The sequence below is a fragment of the Anolis carolinensis genome, chromosome 3 (assembly GCF_035594765.1).
Source record: "Anolis carolinensis isolate JA03-04 chromosome 3, rAnoCar3.1.pri, whole genome shotgun sequence".
In the NCBI taxonomy this organism is placed as follows: Eukaryota; Metazoa; Chordata; class Lepidosauria; order Squamata; family Dactyloidae; genus Anolis; species Anolis carolinensis.
Genome location: NC_085843.1, coordinates 109,282,159 through 109,294,313, shown reverse-complemented (window position 1 = coordinate 109,294,313; position 12,155 = coordinate 109,282,159). Strand labels below are relative to the sequence as shown.

The window sequence follows — 12,155 nt, the reverse complement described above, 5'->3', positions numbered from 1 at the left end:
GTAGGGTCAGAGTGAGGTTAGCTCCTCATCAGATGTATGTCAACCAGGATTTAATCAGGTGCACTTTGTAAGTTGTACTTGTCCATAAAAAACCTGCATAAAGATAAAGAGTTGTAAGAGGGAAAACACACACTGCGGTAAAGAAGTTGAATGGTCTATTTCAGAGTTTTATAATATTAAATTAAAATACACTTATCTATATATATAAAAGAGTGATGGAATCCTGGCGACCGACAAAACAACAAAACTAAACACCGCACAACCTCAAAAATTGACAGCACAACCCCTCATCCATGCCTCTAGGTTGATAAAACAAAAAGAAAAGAAAAATAAATTCCTAATTAGAGGGAGAGGAATAATTGTTTTTATCCAATTGCTGCCAGTTAGAATGGTAAGCTCTGCCCACTTGGTCTCCTAGCAACCCACTCAGCCCAGGGGACAGGCAAAGTTAGGCCTCAGGCCTCTTCCACACTGCCTATAAAATACAGACACCACCAGACAATGCCACAGCAACGCGTGGCCGGGCACAGCTAGTACATCTATATTATGGTTAGGTTTTTTTTTGCTTGCTTGTTTGTCATTGGCTTGGATAGGACTGAAATATTATCCCTCCTGTATTCTCCCAGATGGGACATAAAACTAGGATGAATCCTGAAATTGAATAGGAAAGCAAACAATAACTTTGGCCAAAGTATCTACCAAGCCCCAGCACCAGTTTCAGTCCAACCTACTCATAGCACTGATTGAAATAAATAAATTGTATTTCAGGCAGCAGTATTTTATAGAGTTATGCAGAGAAAGACAAAGTGTGCATGAGCAATATCTACTGTGGTCATGCTTATCTGTAAATTTTGTCACCAGAGCAGAATGTAAGTAGATCTTGTTTGTTGTTCAAGAGGATGCTCCAGGATCTGGCATTATATGTAACCATAACTTCTCAGAGATTAAGATCATCTGGGTAGGCCCTGCTCTTGGTCCCGCCTCCTTTGTAGGCACGACTAGTGAGAATGAGAGACAGGATCTTCTCAGTGGTGGCTCCTTGGCTATGGAACTCCCTCCTGAGTGATATTAGATCAGCCCCCTCTGTCTTTTTATTCAGAAAGAGAGTGAAAATGTGGCTTTGGGATCAAGCCTTCGGAGAATAATTATAGTGCAATAGATGGATTTGGAATTATGTGCAATGATTACTGGAATGGCCTGGATTATGATTGCGGATAGTGTGGTTTTAATACTGACTACGTGTAACGTTTTTAAATGTTTTAATGTATTTTAATTTTACTTTTAATTTAAATGTTTATTTCATTGTACATTGTTTTTAAGGCACTGAATTGTTGCCTACATATAAGCCGCCTTGTGTCCCCTTCGGGGTTAATTCAAAGCATGGCAGTCAGACTAGTTGCAGGAACATTTAGGGGTGAGCATATTACGCCCATATTAAAGTCACTTCACTGGTTGCCAATTAGTTTCTGTGCAAAGTACAAGGTGTTGGTTTTGAACTTTAAAGCTCTATATGGTTTGTGTCCAGGTTATCTACAGGATTGCCTTCTCCTGTACAATTTGCCCTTTAGAACACAGGTCCTCTGGGGGATGCTTACTCCAACTAGCCAGAACCTGACTAGTAACTGTCACCCTGAAGACCTTTTCATCGGCCACCCCAAGACTGTGGAATGACTTGCCGGAAGAGCGTTCACAGCTAAATCAGCTGTCTGAATTCAAGATGCAACTGAAGGCCCTTCTCTCCCGGCAGGCCTACCCAGTCAATTTTAACTTGTGAATTTTAACCTACATTGTACCGGTAATTTTAATCTGCATTTTACCTGTGTATATTTCTTTTCCGTATTTTAATAGTGTTCTATTTTATCTTGTTGTTGTTATTATTATTATTAGACAGAAATGGTAGAGCTCAGCAAACAATATAGGCCATGGGAGTATGTTGGATATTGTCAAATTGGAGTTGTTCAGGCTCACTAAAACATGTCAGCAAACAGCTGTATTTTTAATTTTTATTTTATGCCAACAATAGAATTTGAATTTCTAGAGCCCTTTTGGTGTCGGAATTATAGAAAGGTGAAGCCATTTCCTCTAGCCTAAATATACTGGATGCTTTCTTCCTCTTCTTCCTCTTCTTCTTCCTCCTCCTCTTCTTATCATCATCATCATCATCATCTTTATTTATATCCCATCTTTCTCACGATGGGGACTCAAGGCGGCAAACATCTATCCACACTAAACAGTTTAAAAAGAGAAATACAAAAGTTAAACAACAATTTAATTGTAACAGTGTGGTAAAAACAGAATTAAAATACAGCAAATATATTAAATGGCCTTTAAAATTAATATCCTCCCAATCCCTCCCCCCCCCTCCCCAGAGCCCTTATCTTTCCCCAAAATCCTCTTGGCAGAGGAAGGTCTTGACCTGCTTGCGGAAGGCCAGCAGGGATAGGACTGTTCTAGTTTCTCTTGAGGGGGAGTTCCGCAGCCTGGGAGCAGCCACCGAAAAGCTCCTCTCCCGTGTTCCCACCAAGTGTGCTTGAATGGGTGGTGGGACTGAAAAAAGGCCCTCCCCAGAAGATTGTAGATGTTTCTCAGGTTCATAGAAAGAGATGCGGTCCTTCAGATAACCTGGACTGGGGCCATATAGAGCTTTGTAGTTTTGTAGGGGATTGGACTGGAGGGTCTGTGCCAACACTTCCAACTCTATGATTCGGTGAGTTTACGGAAGCTTATGCTACCAGCCTCAACCAAGTGGTTCACTGGTGACATCTAAGGAGCACCAGGGATGTCATATTCATTATCCCTTCAATGTATAATGAACAGTATACTGAGGAAGATTTGTGGTGGTCTTTAAAAAATAAATTCTAAACTGTGACACACTAAGACTCCAGACTTTTCAGTTTTGTTTATTTTGTTTTCTTTTTGTTTCCAGCTATGAAGCTTCTGACAGCACTTGTAAATCTCCATCTCAATCTAGATATAAGTAAGCACAACCTCGAAAGATTATATGAAGTGGAAAAAAACAGGGCTGCAGGCAAGAGGACCAATTCAAGACTGGACCAGCTGGAGAAGAAGAAAAAAGAGGTAGAACAGATTTCTTTTGGGAAGTTGAAGATGGTTCATAAAATGCCCATTTTATAGTGGCTGTGGCCCAAAGGAAGCCACAGATCAATCACTGAAAGTCATTGCGGATGATTAGTGCATGAGATGGCAATGGACTACAGTGATTTCCTGGGCCCTCATCTAAGGAGGTTGAGTGAATTCTGCATTACATAGTGTTGTTTTGTGGGATCATATAAGTAACGGAAGAATGTGGAGGGTTTATTGATTAGTAGAACAGAGTTTGTAGAGACTTTCTACAAGGATGGGAATCCTCTATTTACACATTTATCATAATTGTGATCCAAGATTATGATGATGGCATGGAATGGTGTCGAGGACATTTGTGAAGTTACCTCTTGTAATAATCTATCACCAAATCTACTAAATGTAAATGGCACAAACACAGACCCCCAGTGAGTAAAAGTAGTTTCTGTTTGTGAGTGGTACAGAAAATCAGTTGATCTCAATAATTTTGATTTTTTTTGGTAATGCTGGGTGGGCTCAAAAGATGCTGATGTCTGCTAACATATGGAAAGCTGTAAGTTCCTCTCATCTGAGCTGTGGGGTGATATGAGATCCAGTTTTCTGTGGTTTACTTAACTGAAAATTCATATGTTGAAAGGAAATCAGCTAAATGTAATTAACCCAGGTTTTCTGGTTGAGTTAGTGAGAGTAGGGAAAACTATAATAATAATAATAATAATAATAATAATAATAATAATAATAATAATAACAACTTTATTTATATATCCCGCCTCTATCTCCCCAAAGGGGACTCAGGGCGGCTTGCATGGGGCTAAGCCCGAACAAAAACAATAGCAATATAAAACACAACAATAGACAAAAAACATGCACAATTATAAAAATTTAAACATTAGCCAATAAAAAAATGACAAGAACTAATAAAAACATGCATTAAAACGGAGAGGTTGTAAAAGTAGACTGGGTAAGGTGCACCATATAAATCTTGTAAACATGAGGTGACTGATAAAGTGCTGCAAAATCTTGGAAGTGCAAATTGGGATGGGAATAGACCCTGTGTCTATATCAAGTTGACAAAGGTAAAAAGTGCAAACCGGTACAAGAATGGTCACAGATACAGATTGCTATGGGGATGAGCAATCTTTATCTAAAGGCCTGTGTAAAGAGCCAGGTTTTCAAGCTCTTTCTGAATGCTACCAGGGTGGGGGTTTGCCTGATTTCCCAGGGGAGCAAGTTCCAGAGCCGGGGGGCCACCACGGAGAAGGCCCTCTCCCTCGTCCCCACCAACCACGCTTGTGACGGAGGTGGGAGCGAGAGGAGGGCCTCCCCCGACGAACAAAGAGATCGTGCAGGTTCGTAGGGGGAAAGGCGATCACTAAGGTAGGAGGGTCCCAAACCGTTCAAGGCTTTGTAGGTGATCACCTGCACCTTGAATTGGGTCCGGAAGGTGAACAGCAGCCAGTGGAGCTCCTTAAGCAGGAAGATTGAACGCTCCTTATAATTAGCTCCAGTTAGAAGCAAGGCTGCCAAACGTTGGACTAGTTGGAGTTTCCTTCTCCTGTCTAATCTTTCATTCTTCCCTGATGTATTTATTCCCTGATGTATTTATAGTGGTATTTATTCAGTATGATTATTCAGTGAAATGACCTTTAATATTGGAATAAAATCTTACCCAGTTGAGAACAATTTTCATTCTTCTAATTTCAGTTTGAACAAAAATACCTGGAGATGGATAATATGATGAATGCCATTTTCAAAGGGACTTTTTTGCAGCGTTACCGGTAAGAGTTTGTATATTTGCTTGGAAGCTTGGATGAGAAGGGCCTTTCACCTACAAGATCATTCACATAGGCGTGATCTGAAACCTGCAGCATCATGGCATACTTTGTGCAGCTTATCCCAAACTGGTACATTCCAGATGTGTTGGTCTAAAGTAGTGGTTCTCAACCTGTGAGTCCCCAGGTGTTTTGGCCTACAACTTCCAGAAATCCCAACCAGTTTTCCAGCTGGGAGTTGAAGGCCAAAACATCTGGGGACTCACAGGTTAAGAACCACTGGTATAGAGCTTTTATTTCCTTCAGAGAACATAGTCTTGGAGTGATGGGAATTGTAATTCAACTTGTCATGTATGTTTGACTGGTGACTACATTCATGTGGAAGTTTCATGTAAGATGATATCATTCACTTGCTGGGGAGAGAAGCCTCCCATAAGGATGGTAAAAACATCAAAACATTCGGGCGCCCCCAGGCAATGTCCTTGCAGACGGCCAATTCTCTTACACCAGAATTGACTTGCAGTTTCTCAAGTCACTCCCGACACAAGAAAAAATTATATATATATATATCTCTATCTCTCATTCATGTCAGGAGTGACTTGAGAACCTGCAAGTCGATTCTGGTGTATATAGCATAGTTTTTGTGCATTTGGCCACTAACTCTTGCATGTTGATGAATCAAGGGATGTGAATTAATGCAGATATATGCACACACATACAAACACATGAGCACATACATACACAAACATACATATACATGCTAGGTTATGAATACTGTTTATTTTTGTTGTTTTAAAGTGATATTATTCCAGAAATTCGAGCGATCTGCATTGAGGAAATGGGCAGCTGGATGAAAATGTATCCTGATACATTCTTAAATGATAGTTACTTGAAATACATTGGATGGATGCTATATGATAAAGTAAGTTCCCCCTTCCCCCCAGTTTCTGTTTTTAATAGTTGGAAAATGCAATCAAATTATCAGGATGTTAACTTGAGTACACACAAACACATCAAATGGGGGAAGTGAACAGAAATTTACAGAAATCGATATAAATGAAATTAAAATGGATGCATCTGTTTATTTTATCATAAACATTTATTAGTATTGTCATTCATTCATTTATACGTTGCCTTTCATCTGATATTTAATTACAATATACAGATAGCTACAATAAGTATTAAAAAATAAAAATTTGTCATGACTTTTACAAGTTTAATTTAATGCATTAAATATTATTGTAAAACTTAAAATTCATTTTGGATTAAAGAAAATTAATTATAGGGTGGTTTGAATTCATTATATAATAATTGTAGACAGTAAAACAAATTGGGAAGCTGTTAACTTTAAATTAATTTACTATTGTAAAGCAGCAAATGTTGTTAGTGACTACAGAAATAGCAATTTAAAGTTTTCTATTCCAAGTGATTTGGGAAATGCTTTTGTAGACTTTTAAGTTCTTGCAAAACCTAGTTTTCCATTTGAGTGCAACTAATATGTTGATTGACTACTTAAGGATTGGTAGTGAACAGAGTAATTTTCTATGTCAGTGTTTCTTAAGCTCTGCTCCTCCAGGTGATTTGGTCTTCAGCTCCCAGAAATCGCAGCCAGCTACCAGCTGTTAGGAATTGTGGGAGCTGAAGTCCTAAGCATCTGGAGAAGTAGAGCTTGAGAAACACTGGTCTATGTTAATCGTTTGAATTAGTTTTCTGGTTGCTTAGTTCTCAACTCTGTTTAAGGAGTGGGGAATCCATCACAGTTTCCATCTGTACAAGCTTTAGGTTCACAAAAGAGTCACTAACTGCACAACTGTAAAACTAGTGATACTGAGTTAGGGCAATATGTTCTTTTGCTAAGATTGCAGTGAACGCTGACATTTGGTTATACTGTATAGTTCATCTCAATATCTGGGTTGCTATTAGTAAAATATAAATGAGATAATTAACAAGATGTTTTTGTGTGCAAGCAGCCAGCAATCCTCCGTTCCAGGATCTTCCATTTTCTTCCTCCAATCCAAGTTTTCTCCATAGAGATTGATGTATCTATCTATATATCTATATATCCATATCTATATATCTATACATTTAAATCTATATATATAAATGAGTGATGGCATCACGGCGACCGACAAAACAACAAAACTACAGGCCCCCCCTAACCTCGAAATTTGACAACACAACCCATCATCCACGCCTCTAGGTTGATACAACAAAAAGAAAAGAAAAATAAAGTCCTAATTAGAGGGAGAACAATAATTGTTTTTATCCAATTGCTGCCAGTTAAGAGGGCTAATCTCTGCCCACTTGGTCTCCTAGCAACCAACTCAGACAAGGGACAGCCAGGGTTCAGTTAGGGGACAGGCAGACTTAGGCCTCAGGCTAATTTGCACTGGATTATATGGCAGTGTAGACTCAAGGCCCTTCCACACAGCTATATAACCCATTTATAATCTTATATTATCTGCTTTGCACTGGATTATCTTGACTCCACACTGCCATATGATCCACTTCAGTGTGCATTTTATACAGCTGTGAAGAAGGGGCCTCATATAATCCAGTTCTAAGCAGATAATATAAGATTATCAATATACAGTAGAGTCTCATTTATCCAACATAAACAGGCTGGTGGGATAAGTGAATATGTTGGATAATAAGAAGGGATTCAGGAAAGGCCGATTAAACATCAAATTAGGTAATCGTTATACAAATTAAGCACTAAAACATCATATTATACAACAAATTTGACAGAAAAAGTAGTTCCATGCTCAGTAATGCTATGTAGTAATTACAGTAGAGTCTCACTTATCCAACACTCACTTATCCAATGTTCTGGATTATCCAACACATTTTTGTAGTCAATGTTTTCAATATATCGTGATATTTTGGTGCTAAATTCATAAATACAGTAATTACTACATAGCATTACTGTGTATTGAACTACTTTTTCTGCCAAATTTGTTGTCTAACATGATGTTTTGGTGCTTAATTTGTAAAATCATAACCTAATTTGATGTTTAATAGGCTTTTCCTTAATGCCTCCTTATTATCCAATATATTCGCTTATCCAACATTCTGCCTGCCCATTTATGTTGGATAAGTGAGACTCTACTGTACTGTATTTACAAATTTACCACTAAAATATCACAATGAATTTAAAACACTGACTACAAAAACATTGATTATGAAAAGGCAGACTGTGTTGGATAATCCAGAACATTGTATGAGCGAATGTTGGATAAGTGAGATTCTACTTTAATATGAAATAATTACTGGGATAGAATAATGCAGAACAATATAATCTCTAAAACCAGGACAGTAAATAAAGACCAACAGTCTGAAAGCAGGGAAATTGGAAATTCCACAAAGGAAACTATCAGGGCCAGCTAACACCTCCCAAGAAAGGATTCTTCCAGAAAGGAAGCTGAGAAGGGAATGAAGCACTGTGTATTACCAAAGTCATTATTATTACTATCATTACTATTATTATTATTATTATTATTATTATTATTATTGTGTTGCAGTCAACCGTGAAAATGAATACAATCTGGCTCCAGGTATTCAAAAACACTAAAATCAGAATATATAAAAATTAATGTGGTGTAATAAAACAGAACAATACAATCTCTAAAATCAGAACACTAAATAAAGAACAACACTCTGAAAACAGGGGAATTCCACACAGGAAACAATCAGGGCCAGCTAACACCTCCCAACAAAGTATTCCCATCATCAAAGTCTGGCAAATGCTCTGTTTTCTCAGGGCCACAGACAGTAGAAGCACATAAAATATCGCAAACAACACCACTCTGAAAACAAGGGAATTCCAGACAGGAAACAATCAGGGCCAGATAACACTTCCCAACAAAAAATTCACTCAGGGAGGAAACAGCCAGACTTTAAAGCTGCAAGGCCATTACATCCTAATCATATTTCCTAATTGCAGCATTCATACTTGCCTCCAACAGACAAAAAAAAACCAATCAGAAATATTGTATATTCACAACCTTTAGGAAATAATATCCCCTGATGGTGCAGTGTGTTAAAGCGCTGAGCTGCTGAACCTCTGGACCGAAAGGCCGCAGGTTTGAATTGGGGGAGCGGAGAGAGCCCCCACTGTTAGCCCCAGCTTCTGCCAACCCAGAAGTTCAAAAACATGCAAAGGTGAGTGCATCAATAGGTACTGCTCTGGTGGGATGGTAACGCAGCTCCATGCAGTCATCCCACATGACCTTGGAGGAGTCTACGGACAATGCCGGCTCTTCGGCTTAGAAATGGAGATGAGCACCAACCCCCAGAGTCAGACATGATTGGACTTAATGTCAGGGAGAAAACGTTTATCCTTTACCTTAACTACCACCAGTTCCTCAATACTTTATTTCCCATACCACCATACTTCACCACAGCAACGTGTGGCCGGGCACAGCTAGTATATATATATAGAATATTGTGTGGAGTTTTCCCCTTCTGTTAGACATTTTTTTTCTATAGGTTTCTTTTTGGTGCATGGCTGCTTTTAGCTACACAAGAATTGGCACTGAACAGATTAATTTGTTATTTAAACATATGGTATTAATTCCCAATTGCATAGTCTTGATATTCATGTAACCTCAAATATGAACATCATTCTTATTTCTGTCCCTTCCTGTCTCCCAGCAACCCGAAGTCCGACTGAAATGCCTCCAGGGACTACAGGGAATTTATGGCCAAAAGGACCTTGTTTATAAAATGGATCTCTTCACTAGCAGGTTCAAAGTAAGATAAACATTAGTCAAAGTTTTCCAATTTGAGTATTTTGATTGGTTGACCTGGTTGGGCAGATAACTCAAAATTAAACTGGAATCTATTAGGGCCTGAAGTATTGAGGGAGAAGTTACATAATAATGGTGGAGTTTGGTGATTGCCTTCTCCTCATGGATGATTTTGAAATGCTTGATAGAGCTTATTTATTTTACATAGGAAGTGTTTATGGCTGATGCCTTTGGCTCCCCACTCTAGACCACCAAAGATATACAGTCAATCCTCCGCATTTGCGGATTTGACTTTTGTGGATTCAATTAATCATGGATTTGATTAACTGTTGATTCTAGGAATCTCTAGGTTCTCCAATGCAATTACATTCTCAGGGTCTGGTGGCAGTTAATCATAGCATTGTTCTGGAGAAGCTTCACTTTTTCTCACTTTTGTGGGGGTCCTGTGATGCTATCTCCAGTTAATGTGGAAGGATGACTGTAGTTTGGTGAAATTGATGAAAATTCAGAGATTTTAAAGAAATTCCTCGCAAAGTTTCAAATATACTCGATCCCCCTGGATGAAGGATAAGCCAGAATTAGTATACATTTTAGGCATGATCAGTTTGTGGGAAGTTGGAAGACACACACTCTTCCCCATGTTTTATATTAAGATGATATATGAAACATTGAATGGCTATGCTATGATTGGTTTTGCCCCTATGGCTGAAAAGTTTATCACACATGACTTGTCATCAGGTGTGTGTATATTTGATATTAGACAATAAATAAAAGGAGAGTTCTTGAGTATCAGAATTGTACTCTTTATCAGAGGCTACTCTGATCTTTATTATGTTGTCTCATAAAATATGACAGTTTGGGTAGATTAGCTAAAGGTAAAGGTTTCCCCTAACGTTAAGTCCATTCGTGACTGACTCTGGGGATTGGTGCTCATCTCCATTTCTAAGCCGAAGAGCCAGCGTTGTCCATAGACACCTCCAAGGTCATGTGGCCGCATGTGACTGCATGGGGTAGATTAGGCTTTTATAAATTTTGAAGTTCTTTGATGTTGTTCTTTGGTGGTGAGCTCATCATGATCAAGGACTGTAGTTTGGCCGGATTAGACTGATTTTTCTAGAAACAGGTTTTCCCTGTCCCTCCCAGCCTAATGTGTGGCCTTCAAGGGTACTAGGGTGTGCTCTAGGGTACTATGAGGGACCTCTTGGAGCACATTTGTAATGCCTTTGAGAGCTGCAGCAGGTCGGTAGGACGAGGAAGTCTCTGTTCCTTATTGCATATTCAGCCACATCACCATTGGAATTTGGCTATTGACAAACAAAAGTTATGAGCATAGCAGTTGGTAAACTGAAGCTTTTCAAATGACAGGATGGAGCGTTTGGGTTAAATCTGTGGTTACCTGGTCTTGGAAGGAGCCACATGATTCAAAGAGACAATTTTAACCACTCACACTGAACCCCTCTCGGCACCTCCTGCTTATACATAGGTCAGATATTTCAGCCATTTCTCGTATGTTTTCGTGCTGCATTCCACTCAGGAAAGGTTCCCCCCTACAAACATTTTTACATTGTGTTTACTAACCTAGTTTTATGTGTGACTTTGTGCCTACTGTCAGCATTCCTGGAGTATTTCACAGTAAAGGATAGCATGATCCAAACCCCAAACTAATTTTAGTGTATTTTATTTACTCTTATTCTTAATTTTTATGAAGTAATAAATCAGTTCTCATTTAAAAGATGTGAACAATTTGTAATTACTAAATTACAAATAGCCATCACACATTAAATACTACACACATTATTCTTAAAAAACTACAAATAGCCATCACACATTTAATACTACACATACTGGAGCCCTCTGTGGCGCTTCTGAACTTGCTGACCGAAAGGTTTGAATCTGGGGAGCGGGGTGAGCACCTGCTGTTAGCCACATGCAAATTTGAGTAGATCAATAGGTACTGCTCTGGCGGGAAGGTAACAGCGCTCCATGCAGTCATACCAGACACATGATCTTGGAGTTGTCTACGGAGAACGCCAGCTCTTTGGTTTAGAAATGGAGATGAGCACCAAGCCCAGAGTTGGACATGACTAGACTTAATGTCAGGGGAAAACCTTTTACCTACACTTAAAAAAACTAAAGCTAGCCATTGTATATTTGATACTACGCACATTTTAAAAAAATAAATAGCTATAACATATTTAACACTATACACAAATTATTAAAAATACTATTTCAGAGTACTCTGTCTCAGTTTGGATGTTAATTGTTACATATTGGCACTTGAAAGTACATTCGTTATACAAGATGCTGATTACAGTGTTCCCTTACTACTTCGCGGTTTGCTTTTTGCGGATTTGCTGTTTTGCGGTTTTTCAATAAACTCTAAAAGAATATTATAAATCATAAAAAATTACAATTTACAGCCTAAGGAAGGGAGGAAGGAGAAGTCGAAGGGAGAGAAAAGGAGCCCAAGCGGCAATAGGAAAAGAAGGTGATTTATCAACACACGATTAGTTGATAAAGACTTAAAATAGTGTATAACTACTAAAATAATGTA

General features: G+C 38.7%; 1 protein-coding gene across 3 annotated transcripts in view; it reads left to right on the top strand.

Moving 5' to 3' along the window:
- LOC100565959 (cohesin subunit SA-2) overlaps positions 1–12,155 on the top strand; it is a 74,267-nt gene that overhangs the window by 16,698 nt on the left and 45,414 nt on the right. For all 3 annotated transcript variants that reach the window (XM_062975329.1, XM_016992352.2, XM_062975328.1), the window contains exons 10-13: positions 2,927–3,078; positions 4,786–4,859; positions 5,652–5,775; positions 9,507–9,605. In XM_062975329.1, the coding sequence (XP_062831399.1) occupies positions 2,927–3,078; positions 4,786–4,859; positions 5,652–5,775; positions 9,507–9,605 (449 nt within the window). The remainder of the gene's footprint in view (positions 1–2,926; positions 3,079–4,785; positions 4,860–5,651; positions 5,776–9,506; positions 9,606–12,155) is intronic.